A 14336-nucleotide genomic window follows, 5' to 3' on the forward strand; every position below is an offset into this window, starting at 1 on the left:
CAATCCCCATACACCCCCACCCCTCTTAAAAAAAAAATCCTATGCAACTCAACGCTCATTCAACTCCCAACTCATTCAATCCCCGTTTAGTTCAACCATCATCAAACTCAAATTCATTTATCTCAACCCTCATACAACTCAACCCCCATTTAACTCAACCCCCATGCATTTCAACCTTCATTTAAATCAACCCTCATACAACCCATTCCCTGTTTAACCCAACATTATTTGACTCAACTCCTACTCAGATCAGCCCCATTCACCCCAACCCGTTTTGTCGGAAGTGGTAAAAGTTGACTCGAATTAAATAATTTTTATTCATTTTTATTTCATTTTGACCTTTATTTATTGAATTCAAATTTGTTTAGTGTTGAGCGTCCAAAATGTCTTAGCTATTAACCTTCTTCGCTATTAGGAGCATACAAGGTTGTGGCCTGTTTTGTTTTATAAGCAAACTACTAGATATAGGGTTTAATCTATGTTATCCCTCGTCTTTATTTATACAAGTCCCCTTATAGATAATTTTACGATAAGCTTTATCAAAAATATACATTTTGGGTGTTTGAACAGTTTTGGTTACGTACCTAAATGTTTTTTTGTGTGAAAAGATCTCATTCGTGTGATAAAATACTGGGCACTTACGTGTTATAGCGACCACACCCAAGAAAGTTAGGTTAATCCTAATGAAGTATACCAAAATACGATAAAAATATAACACTTTAGTAACAAAATTATGGAAACTAAAGCAGAGAATTATGGAGAGCAGGCCGCCCAGACCGCTAACTCTATATATTAAATATTTAATTAAAATATACCTGAGCTGCGTTTTCAGGCTCAGCGGGTTCGAACAGGGGTTGTTCTCGTCTAGTTTCAAGTTTTGTCTAGTTTCAGCAGGTTTGAAGCTTCAACCCTGTGTTTGATACGCTAGATGCACTGCTGCACAACACTTGATGCACTAGACGCAACCGACCCATGTTTAAAGACAAGTTGTTCACGGATCAGCAGGTTCGAACATGGGTTGTTCGTGTCTAGTGCATCAAGCGTTGTGTAGCAGTGCATCTAGTGTATCAAACACGGGGTTGAAGCTTTGAAACTGCTGAAACTAGACAAAACTAGACGGAAAGCTAGAAACTTGAAACTAGACGAGAACAACCCGTGTTCGAACCCGCTGAGCCTGAAAACGCGGCTCTGTATGGTAGTTGAAACCAGTTTTACTCAGATCTAGAACAACAGTGTTGCCGCTATAACACCTATACTGTGTGGCCGCTATAAGTGCCAAATACTGAAAAGTCATTAAAAAAAGAAGGAAAAAAACTCACCGCGTCGATTTTTGTAGCAGGAGGTCCGGACGTAAATCTTTCATACGATACTATATTCTGGTCGTCATGAGGTTCAGATATACTCATTGCAAGAAATATACTTTCTGTAAGAAATATATTACAATTATCACTTATAGTTTAAAGAAAAAGAAATTTATTTTGAAGATCTAGAATCTACATTACTCTCACTGACATTGCTCAAACCGGATAAGTCGAGTGTGGGCGACTTTTCTTAAAACTTGTTTGCACAAAAGAAGCATAAAAACACAAGATAATGACAATGAAGCTGAAGTTTGTTTAAAAAATGTAGATAATATGAACTACAAATATGGACATTCCATAAACTATTTTGTGAACAAACATTCTAATTGGGTTAATTATGGTGTTGGCTTTTTAACAAAGATGCAAGTGTCAAGACTCGCCCCCATGTGATCCAAATTTTGCGTCTATATACGAAAATATCTATTGCGTTCCAAAATGTGCAAAAACTAACTTTCCGGTTTTCTGTTTAAGAATTAAATCTTTGATTTTTAATTAAAATTCTGGAAAAAATTTGAATATTTAGTCTTAAGTCTTTATAATTTTGTTTTTATATTATACATACGTGTGAATATTTAGCTTTATGAACAGTATTTTTGTTGAATGTCCTTAGTTGAATTTCGTTGAAAGTCCTTATTAACATTTTTACTATAGAATTTCGGGTTTACGGAAAGGGGTATTACAGTTCATATGGATGGAAATTTTGCGTAACTTTTGATTTTCTATGCAGCTAAAAGCCATCACGACCTCACCATTGGGTTCCCTGATGTTTAAATGCGTAGTATACATATGTTTATACACACTGGAACACTATACATAAATAGGAAAAAAGAAATAATGCCAGTTAAAATTGTTGAGAAACAAAGCTCCGGGTAGCACTTCCCACCCCCTCACCCTCAAGAAATTCCCTGATGAGGCTCATAATGCCCCACCTTGGCTTTTATACCTCTATGCCAGTAGGCATGGGAATGCGATATTGTTATGCTAAAAAGAAAAAGATTGGCACTTTTATCACAAACTATTTTGTGAACAAATATTCCAATTGGGTTAATTATAGTATTGTTTTTTTTTTTACATAGATGCAAGCATTAAGACTCGCCACGATGCGATCCAAATCTTTTGCATCCCAAAATGTGCAAAAACCAACTTGGTACGTTTTACAAGAATATTTTCAAAAATAAGGATAATAAAAACAAAATTGTAAAAAATCAAAAATTGAAAATTATATAATAATTTTTTACGTAAGTTTTAGCGACTGCATGCACTCAAACAAACTACTTACACCCAAAGAAATAAACAAAGAAAAATAATCCCTGAACATTTTCCCGCAAGATACTTGTCATACAATAATAAAAACTGACAATAGCCTACACCTTTTTATAATTTTTCTTCCCTTATTTGAAACTGTTCAGGGAAGGGACTTCCCCAGCCTATAAAAAAGCCACGAAGAAATTTCAGAAACGAAATTCATTGCTGCTTTATCAATGCATTAACCATCCCGTGACACATATTTCTAGATTTTTTTTTTTTTTTGTGCGTGCGTGCGTTTGTGTGTGCGTGCGTGTGTTCTTATGCACTTTAATGTGGATAGTGCTTAGCACATTTAGGAATTTATTTTTGATCAAATTGAATTCCAGAAACAATTAGGGTTGGATGATAAAATAGTTTTCTATCTTTTTTTATTATTTTTTTTCAATCCTTATTTTTTTGGAAATATCGTTGTGACTGTATACACTCACGATTCCGCCAAGTGCTTTGGCGCTAAAACTTTCCAAGCAAATTGAAAAAAGTAAACTTGGTCAGGTTCTATCTGAAAAAAATTATGTAATCAATCTTTCCTATTGAAGCATTTGGGCCCGCATTTACTATATAAATAATATCTATAGTATCATCAAAATGGCTAATGATTAAGCTATGAGAAACTTTGATGCCGTCTTATATTGCTCGTCAATATGGCTACTGAGCAGCACAAGTAAAGTCTGCTTTAACAAGCAGCGGAACGAAGGGTTGTCCACTTTCAGAAATCGTGTACAACAGGTAGGACTAAAGGTAAAGGATGCGGCACTAGACCCTTAAGGTCCGAACCGGCGGTGGTGATCTCCGTCTCAAGGCCCTTCAGCCTGGAAGTGCAATGGGGGATGTGGGGATACACCAGGTAGGACACGCCACGCGTTGCAGAAGCGTGCCTTGCATTGCACAAAGATATATGGCAGAAGTATGCCAAGCGGGGGTAGAGCAAGTGGTACTCCGAGGTGTGCACTCGATGTCAGAGAGTAAGTAGCCCCACGAGTTAGAATGGTTGGTATAAAAGATGCGTAATTACTATTCTGTTTTTATAGAGTAATCCAGAATAGATTTCTGCATGTATGACGCCATGACACACCAACTTTACGCAGTTGGCATTTTGGTTGGCGCGATGAACCACTTGCTGATTTTTGTCCTGCCATTATTTTTGTTGAGCAAATTCGCGTATAGAAAAAGCAGTGACGTGGCCATCCGAGAAATCATTTCTACCTATTTTGTCAATGTGATTTCTGAAAAACTCACTACTCAAATTAGTAATTCACGACCTAAATAGGCAGAAATTAACCCAATATGGCACCACAGACTTTTAAGCTTAAAACTAAGAAATGACACACTCTCTGTTCTAAGTATACGTGAATTTCATCGGATCATTTATTAAAGCAGACTGAAGTTGAAAAAAAAAGAAATTTGAATTACCCTAGGTGCTATTAGCTATAGTTGTCAAGGGAAACAATCTACAAGCTCAAACAGGATAGTAACCAAGGGACTATTCAACTACAGGAAGACTTGAAAAAAATACCCTATATGCAATTTATTTACAGGTACCTTCTCCTTATTTTTTGGGGTAAGGGGACATGGGCCAAGCATTTGGAGTTTAATAATATTCCTATAGACTGCAAAAAACGAAGAAATAAAATATTGAAAGAAATCATGCAAACTTTTTTGAAGCATTATATATTTCCAGGTATTGTAATTCCGTCAATTGTTTGAAGTTTTCAAACAGTTCATAGTAACGAACTGTAAGTAAGGAGCGATCCAGCTCAGATTCAGCACACCAGAGAACCCTACTGTAGAGGTTATAAGCTCCCATCTGCAAAAATGTGGAATTTTGTATTTTTTTGCCAAAAGAAAGATCACGGATGCGTGTTTATTTGTTTTTTGGTTTTTTTTTCAACAGGGGTGATCGTATCAACCCAGTGCTCTTAGAATGCCGCGAGAGGGCTCATTCAAACGGAAATTAAAAGTTCTAGTGCCCTTTTTAAGTGACCAAAAAATGGAGGGCAACTAGGCCCCCTTCCTCGCTCATTTCTTCCTCAAAGTCACCATATCAAAATTTTCAGATAGCCATTTTGTTCAGGATAGTCGAAAGATCTAATAAATATGTCTTTGAGAACAATTTAATCCCCCACAGTCCCTGAGGGAAGGGCTGCAAATTATGAGCTTTGCCCATTGTTTACATATAGTCTTCGTTATTGGGAAGTATACATACGTTTTCAGTGGGGATTTTTTCTAATGGGAGTGGGGAAGGGTTGGTGTGAGGAGGTTAGGGGGAGGGTGTTAAGTGGGAGGATCTTTCCATGGAGGAATTTTTCATGGGGGAAGAGAATTTCTATGAAGGGGGCGCTGGATTTCCCAGCATTATTTAAAGAACAATCAGAAATTAAATAAAAAAAAAAACTAATTTTCAACTGAAAGTAAGGAGAAACATCAAAACTTAAAACGAACAGAAATTATTACGGATATGAGGGGATTCGTCCCCTCCTCAATACTTGGCTTTTTACTCAGATGTATTTTTAGCAATCTAAAAAGACTAATAAATTATACTTGAATGGCTTTTGTAATCCAAGGGTCAGTACTAAAGAATTGGAACACGATTACAACCTTAGCATAAACGGCGATACCGTAAAAAGAGGGTCAACCCCCTCATATGCGTAATAGAAATATACAAATATAGAAGTTCGTTACGTAAGTTAATTCGTGAGTTACGTATATTTATTATTAATAAAAACGTTCGTAAATAAAATTAAAAGTTTCTAGTGCCCTTATTAAGTAAAAAAAATTGGAGGGAAACTAGGCCCCCTCCCCGCCCTTTTTTCTCAAAATCGCCCGATCAAAATTTTGAGAAAGCCATTTAGCCAAGAAAAATTAAATTAATATGCAGATTTCATTTTGAATTATTCATGGACGGTAAGCCAAAACCAAAACCTGCATTGTGTCATTTTGGGACAGTTCTGCCATCTTCAAAAATTTGTACTGGTGATTGCCGTTATTATCCGTCAGTTTTTGGTTCAAAACCCTTTATTGTGTATATGTTTTTTTAAGGTTTTGATACACTAAAGTTTTGGATAGGAAATGTGGCTTGGCTCACTTAATGCTGCACTAACCCCCTGTGCAGCCCAATTTTGACTGCATGCCTCTAAACCCAAGACCCTACCAGGAGGGTTTTAGGTTTGATCCCACCCACAATGCGAAAGTTACATAAAAACAAACACTTGTTAAGCACATTCTTTCATAAGATCCCTGGCATTTCCAGTCCCCCATTTTGGCATTTCTCAACATAACAAGAAATGTCTTGATCACCCCCACACACACGTCAAAATCCAAAATATTCTAGTTAAAAGCACATTTTACTTTGTAGTTAAATAGTGTAATTATTGTAATTATTTTTGTAATTATTGTAGTTAAAAGCACGTTTTACTTTTAAAAGAAGAAAACGACAAAGAGAAAAATAGAAAAACTAAAGAATAAACTAAACAAAGAGAAAAAATATCTAAAGTGATGTATACTAGAGTTCATAAAACAAACAACTTCCTTAAAAGGATTATTGACACGGTCCCATCAAAGAGATGCATTGACAGAGCCCCGGATAGGTTAATAATATGAGAGCTACAAGAAACAATAGCTTCCATAAGCGGACATAACAACCAGAGGAAAATGAACTTTACAAAATAATAGTATTGAAGGTCGAGTTTTACTTTATTTTGTCTACCTTCCGGCAATAATACTTATATGGTATGAATAACTATGTGTGAGAACATCTGTTGATCTATCTCCGCTAATCACAAAATAACAACTGCACTTTAAATTTCAAAACAACGAATTTTTTAGCATCAATAAGATGAAAAGAGAGACGTGAAAAATTAAGGGAGGTAGGCCTATTTAAGGCAACGATTCTTCCAAATTTGTCAACACAAGCAAACATTTTTATGTTATAAATTTTAAAGTGCATAATGTTTTTAACTTGCATTCGTGGCAACACGGGTTCAAATTTAGATTTTTCGTAACAGCTGTCATTGTTGCAGACAATATCGGCCGGAGTTACAAAAAGAAAAAAAAACAAATAGAAGATAAATAAACTCAAATTAATGCACAATATGCCAAAATATATCAATAAATTGCTAGTAAACAACTTCAAAGATTTATGAGAATAATTTGAGTTTTTTGTGTGGTTTTGCTTTCTTGTCTGAGTTTTTTTTTTTTGGGGGGGGGGGGCAAATTTTATTTGCGTTTCCTTGCGCTACATCCTATTGAGCCTCTTCGTGGGAGGGGGGGGTCTTGAATCTATGCCAAAAATACGTTGTTTGTTGTCAACGTAACGCACTGTATCCACCCATCTCGGGGATAATACCATTTTCCCTATAATTTATTTGTTTTACCCTTTAATCCGCTTATTTTTGCGGGTTTATTTTCTAATGTGTTATCCCACGGATATCTCCCCCTCCCCTGGTCATAAAATCCTACATTTGTCGTAAGCACCATGCATCAAAATCGATATCCTAATTCTTCAGCTTTGAGTCTAAGCGTCTCAATTTATACTGGGATGTGGAATCTTCGGCACAGTTTTAGGTAAAATGTATACTATCTGACTGTCTACCCATAAGTATTACTTCGGCGTTTCTTTGAAACAGTGAATACATGATGTGTTATTAACAAGCATAGATTAGAATTCATCTCAAGAGTCTTTCTACGTTTAAATCGTCCCTACCACGGGTGCCCCTGGCTGACTGATGCTGCCTTATATTTTATATTTTTGTTTTGAGATTTCTATTATACAGCATTGGAAGTGCCGATTAGACCAGCTAAACCCCCCCCCCCTAAAATTCAGCTTATGGGCGCCAATGGTCCCTACTTATCTAATGACGGTCTTTTGGGAGAAAGTCAAACATCCTGACCAATCTGCATCTTTCATAATTTTTATTTCCATACCATTTTGAGGTACTATCTTAGTAATTTTAAATTTAATGAGTCTTTATGCGAAAGTGTAATCTATTACTTAAATAAAATTTTTCCTTTCGCTTTCTACATCATTTCTAAAGTTGGATTTCTCCATCCTGTCACCGCTTGAGTCATATATATGGCGCCTCTGCCCTGATGAAATTTGGCATAGATTTCTGCTGCCAGTTAAATTCTAATATTATCTTTTGACTAAAAACAATGAATTGCTACTCAGCAAAATAAAATCCGGATTTTACAAATTGCGGTTATTTGTCTTTTTTCTCTCTTTTTTTCAAGATTAATTTTAAAAAGCTTTTCCACAAAAACGAGTTTTTCAATGAAAAGTAAAAAATTACATTAAACCAAAGATGAGCAGATACAGAGTCAAATAATTTTTAAGCGTAAAACTGCCATAACCTTACCTTAGACCTTAGATCCCACTTAGAAAACTGCCATAAATCACTTAATAAAAAATCAAAACCGAAAACAAATACAAACTGCAACAAATAACTAGTTCAAACCCAAAACGAGCAGAAACGACGACAAAGAGAAGTAGGACTAACTCCCCCTGTGCCTTCTAAAGACTAGAACATAATTTGCACTTTATTGATAATAAAATATATTTTAAATGTAACTTTCGCAACTTTATAAAATACAAAATTATTAAGACTTTCAGGAATGAATGCAGTATATATTAAACTGTAAATCAACATTTATTTTTTCAATAGTTTTGGTTATGATGGTATTTTTGTTTTATGTTATGAGATATAAAAATACATAGGTCGAAAAAAAGATTGTTTTCAGTAAAGTACAAATTATGTTCTGGTAAAAAGGCACAGGGGGGTATACCCTACTCTTCTCTGTGGTAGTCTCAGCTCGTCTTGAGTTATTTATTTATTGTAATTCCTAAATAAAACAAAAAGAGTCCGCTTTAGTCAGTTAAACTCAACATCATTCTTTAATAAAATATAATCTTTCAAAAATTATCTAAGTAAGTATTTATAATTCTTTAAAGAAGTCTCCAGAACTTCATAGTGTTTCCTTCTGAAGGGGACAACCACTAAACAGGAACCGTGATTTCATTACGTTTACCATCCATGCACGTAAGGCCAACTTCGAACGGATTAGGCCAACGTAAGGCCAACTTCGAACTTCGAAGGCCAGCTTCGAACGGATAGGAAAACATGAAATGATTAAAAATCAGTTATAGGTCTTCAAACTTATGCAGTAGACTATCTTAAAAACAAATTAAGTGAACTCTGCGTCAGCGAAGGAGAAGAGTCCAAGCTTTTCAATAAGAGGTTGACTGGTTTAATCCTGCGGTTTGAATTTTTATTTTAGTATAACATTTTATTTTAATATAACATTTTAACATTTATTTTAGTATATTGAAATTACGGCACAATAAGTGATTTTTTTCCCCCTGCGACTTTAAGGATTTTTTTTTTTTTTTTTTTAGTAAAGTGCAACTTATGTTCTGGTCTTCAGAAGACACGAAGTTTGTCAGCCCAACTCCTTTTAATTTTTACTCGTTTTGAGTTTGACTAGAGTATCTTTTGTAATTTCTGCTCGTTTTCAGTGTGATTTTTCAATTTATCAATGGTGATTTGAGGTAGTTTTATACTTGGAAGATAAGAAAAATTAACTCGTAGAATTTGACAACGCTTTCGTCAGTAAAAATTTAAACAATAAGGATTTGTTGGTTCCCAAAGCCAACAATGCTTTCAAAGGAGATAAGCCTTCTTAAACTTTTTGTTGCCATATGTTTCAAGCTTAATTTTGTTTTTCCTCCATTCTTTTTCCTTAATTTTTTTTTTTTTAATTTGACGCCCGTTACTGCCAAAAATTGCAGAAGTTCATATGGAAGTCTTTTCAACAAAAATAGATTTGCGTTTTTTTTCTAAGTTTTTAACATATGGTGTGTAGATTCCTCTTTATCCCTTTCTTTAGCACTTCCTAGCGAAACTAGAAAAAAACACAACTCAAATAAAATTCCCTAATTTGGAAAACCCAATTTTCCACAAGAAAGTGTTTTCCATGGGGGAGGGGGGAGGTATTTGCCGAGTTTTTTTTCCACAGGGGTATTTTCCGCTGCGGGAGGGGGTATTTCCTGTGGAGGTGTATTTTCTGGGGGGGGGTATTTTGCACTCGTATTTCCCGGGGGTGGGGGTAAACGCTTAGAACCGTTCCTTTATTTATTTTTTCCCAGGGGTGATCGCATTGAACCGATCGTTCTAGAATATCGGGAAAGGGCTTATTTGAACAGAAATTAAAGATTCTAGTGCCCCTTTTAAATGACCTAAAAGACTAGAGGACAACTAGCCCCGCTCCTACTCACCTCTTTTCCTCAAAGCCGTTCGATAAAAATTTTGACACAGCCATTTTTGCTCAGCATAGTTCAAAAGCCCTAAAACTATGTATTTGGAGATAACATGACCCCCCACAGCCTCTGGGGAAAGGTCTTTAATAAAATTTGCTCATTGTTTACATATAGTAGCCTATTTGTTATTTGGAAGTATGCATACATTTTTCGATTGGGAGAGGGGTGAATTTTCTCCTGGTGGAATTTTCCACGGGGAAAATTGTCCATAGAGAGGAAAGTTTCTGGGGGATGAACTTTCAAGGGGAAATTTCATACTGGGGGAATTTACCGGAATTCCTATACGAATTTCTTTTTATTAGTCTTACTTTCTATTTACCAACTCAGTTTCACATGTGGAGATGTTAAAGGGAATTGTCCGGGGAAAATTTTTACCAGGTTGGAGTTGTCAAGAGCATCTTTCCGTAGGGGGCAGATTTTTCACGGGAGAAATTCGCACTGGGGGAGCTTTCCACGGCATAACTCCTCCAGGGGAATTTTCTGCGGGAGCAACTTTCTACTAGGGGGCGGGTAATTTGCAAGAAAATTTTTCCACGGAGGAGGGGATTTCCGGCATGATTTAAAAACAATTTTTTTCAAATGAGTCTTTTTCAAATAAAAGTGCGCTAAGAAAAATTTTTCACCCGGAACCATCCACAAGAAATTTTTTTGAGGGAATTTTTAGCTAGTATGGAATTGTCTGGGAGGAATTTTTCAGGCCGGGGGGGGGGGTATTTTACGTGAGACTAACTTCCTATTGAGGGATCTTCTGTGGGGAGAAGGAGTTTTCCGTGGAGGGGTAGCCGGATTTCCCGGCATTATTTAAAATGACCAGAAATTAAATAAAAAAAGCTGAAAGTAAGGAGCAACATCAAAACTTAAATTTATTACGTATATGAGGGGGGGGCTGCCCCCTCCTCAATACCTCGCTCTTTATGCTAAAGTTTGATTTTTGTTTCATTCTTTAAGAACGACTCCTCAAACACAAGGGCTGTTTAATTAGAATAATAAGCTTTTTTAAATGTTCTAAAAACAACTTTAGCGTAAAGAGCGAGGTATTAAGGAGGGGCAGTCCCCCTTATATGCGTAATAATTTCCGTTAGTTTTAAGTTTTGACGTTACTCCTTACTTTCAGTTAAAAAAAAAAAAATATCTAATGTCATTAAGAAACAGTTTGTCGAGAATACCAACCTATAGTGTCTCTAAATCAAAAGAACATTCTTTGCAGGGAATATGTTTCGATTTATGGTGAATGAAAGATTTCTTCTCATTTCCTTTATGTGTTATGGCTATGCATATTTCATGTCCTTAAATATTAGACATTGTCTTGTACTTTTGAGAAAAATTAGTCATTTCCTGTCAATGACCATGTTCAGATTTTCCAATAAACTCAGAAAGCCGAGAGCCAGGCCCACGAAAACTAATTCGTCGCGCTTTATTTAAGACTAGGCTTTACCAGGCACGTAAGGAATAACTGATTTCAAGGGAGACAGTATTTCAGGGGAGACGAAAAAAATAAGAAAAAACAAGAACAGATTAATATAAAAAAAGGTAATCTTGGCGCAAGACTGTTTTTTTCAAATTAGACACTGTTATAACAAAATTTCTACTTTATTAAATTCATAAAATTTCTACTCAATCCATTTTCGAAATCGGTTTCAGCTTAATACATCCCGATCTCCACCCTCCCCCCCTCTAATGCCTGGATATAGTCTTAGGCTATATCCATTTTGTCAAATTGGCATTATAGATCAATAGTTGATGATAAATTCGTGCAAAAAAGGCTAATAAGCACAATCACCAAAATTTAGATGTAACTTAGGGATATATCTGGGAATTGGGGAAGGAGTGCAGTAATGATGACAACAACTCTGAAATACAATAAAAATAATTTTTCTTACGTGATGAAGTAAGAATTGTGTTATTACATTGTTTTGTTCAGAAAGGATTGCATTAAGATTATCTATAAAAAAAATATAGAGTATTGTGGGACAAAATTAAAACTCTTGAAATTTGGAGGTCCGAGGTTAAGGATGGAACCCTTAGCTCTCACCCTGCATAGGCTCTTTGGCTACATCGTTGCATTCAACGACAATCAAGTAATAACATAGGTATATTACAATGACTATTTCGTACGTCCAGACTAGATACAACAATTTAGCCAAAGAAAATACTTGGTATAACGATATATATATATATATATATATATATATATATATATATATATATATATATATATATATATATATATATATATATATATATATATATATATATATATATATATATATATATATATATATATATATATATATATATATATATATATATATATATATATATATATATATATATATATTAAATATATTATATATAATTATTTACAAAAAGTAAGCATAACATATTCGAGTCCATGGAAACAGAAAACTGCGAAGTTTAAATTAATTTGGAAGTCCGATGACCCCTCTTCAGTGTTTTCAAGTACATAGATTCACTGACTTTAGACTTTTTAGAAATGGCAAAAATTTCGTGGTAGGGAAGTAAACCTTTACAGATAGATCTGCAGTTCAATTATGAGCCTAGAAAGATGTTTCCAACCTTATACCTCAACTCCTTTTCTCATTCTAACATTGACTGTAAAATATTTGGTACTCTTCTGAAACACAGGACACACGAAAGAAAGATAGCATTGAAATATCAAAGCCGGTATTGATAAACAGGTTTCCGCTGCATAGTGACATATTGCTCAGTCCGTGACAAAGATTTAAGCTTTAGTTTTTTGGGTTTTAGGGGGACTAAAAGGTAGCTAGGTTAGGTTAGATTACACATTTAATATATGCTATGCTTTCCCCCTCCCCCTAATGTGCAATTATATAGCCCAAATTTAATCATAAACTATTATATTTTCATCCTATTTTGTTTTATTTCATTAGCATTAACCAAACTTCACTTCTCGCATATGTCCTGTATTTCAGAAGAGTACCAAATTTTTCTATGAAAATAGTTCCGACCTTTCAACAAGTTAAATTTGGCTGAGAATCCAAACATAAGGAAAACTACCTTTGCCAAGAGCTAGAGTGTAATAAATACAGATGGATAAACTTTGTTTTTTTTTGTAAGTTAAGATAGGCTTGTCTTGTCTTTAGAGCAGGGACTCCCAAAGGGATCGACGAGGTCTGAAAACCGACCCCCTATGGATCTATGGATCCCAAGCTCTTATGTGACACTTTCAAGATGTTGCACAAGTTGCGTTACATGTATCAACTTGTTATAAGAATAACTAATATTTTAGTAAGAAATATAATTGTTATACTCTAAATAAATCTAACAAGTCGTTCAGCACGAAGAAGTGCGTACAAGATGAAAAACTCGACAAGTCAATAAGATGGACAAATTTGTGCAAGGGAATGAGTTCCAGCGCACACGTCTTAGACAAGTTTTGACATTCGAAATATTAAAGGTGAAAATATATGTCAAAACTGGCTTTTTACTATGTATGTAGAGACTGATACAATAGAGACCGGACTCTTCAGGCAGTGAGTTTTTTTCTCCGACAAACCGTTTCCACGGAAGAGCACTGTTTCTGTTGCGACTGAAGATATACCATCTATGACTGGTCGTCATTGTGGTTTTACAGCTTAATTAAAGTGGGGAATACCTGAGGTGCTGGTCATTCCCTGCGTGATTCACAGACAGCATTAACAAAAAATCGAGTTCTAGACTGCATCAGACTTTACTATATCCTATAAGTACTGTCAACAAGATCCAAAGCAATCCCTTGAATTCTCAGTTATTTGCTTAGGTATGCGAGGGGGGTCCATCAGAAGCATTTCCTGGTTTCTGTCAAAATGAAGATAATTAGAAAATCAAAGCCATCAGTGAATAGAGATGTTGATAATAAATCTTTTTCAGAAATGTACACTTTATTTAAAAATTACCCTTTTAGCTTCTGTTTTGTCTGTTTGTAAGTGTTTACTCCGTCGTTAAAATAGTCACGCAGGTAGGGCCTGTGGCCTAAAACTAACTTATCATTATCAACCCAAGTTGCATCCTAATTCGGGTAGTATATACCCGTCTGACGTAATTTAAGTCTACTACCTTATATGCCAAAAAAACTCTTTAAAACCAGTTTCTCGTTATCTCCAAAACGATGATTCACTCATAAATGCCTAACCATAACAGACAACCATCTCACATGACAGCTTAAAACGTATCACAATTAAAATCAAACTTTATTACAAATCAAAGGAAACGAGGATAGACAGATGTTTCTTTTACTCCTTAAAGGTTTTGACTTCAAAGAACCAACAATTTTGTTCCATTTAAATCTATTAATAAAAAACGAAGTTTTTCTTACAGAAGTAAAAAACAAATTTAAA

At 35.1% G+C, this 14336-nt stretch overlaps 1 protein-coding gene across 1 annotated transcript in view; it reads right to left on the bottom strand.

Moving 5' to 3' along the window:
- LOC148954604 (uncharacterized) overlaps positions 1 to 13994 on the bottom strand; it is a 97740-nt gene extending 83746 nt beyond the window's left edge. The window contains exons 1-2 of the mRNA XM_089086642.1: positions 13896 to 13994; positions 1320 to 1423 (exon numbers count right to left, since the gene is read on the bottom strand). Of these exons, the coding sequence (XP_088942768.1) occupies positions 1320 to 1406 (87 nt within the window). The 5' untranslated portion in view covers positions 1407 to 1423; positions 13896 to 13994. The remainder of the gene's footprint in view (positions 1 to 1319; positions 1424 to 13895) is intronic.
- Between the last annotated feature and the right edge of the window lie 342 nt (positions 13995 to 14336).

Source organism: Artemia sp. Qi Xiang Cuo, chromosome 3 (assembly GCF_049724085.1).
Source record: "Artemia sp. Qi Xiang Cuo chromosome 3, ASM4972408v1, whole genome shotgun sequence".
NCBI lineage: Eukaryota > Metazoa > Arthropoda > Branchiopoda > Anostraca > Artemiidae > Artemia > Artemia sp. Qi Xiang Cuo.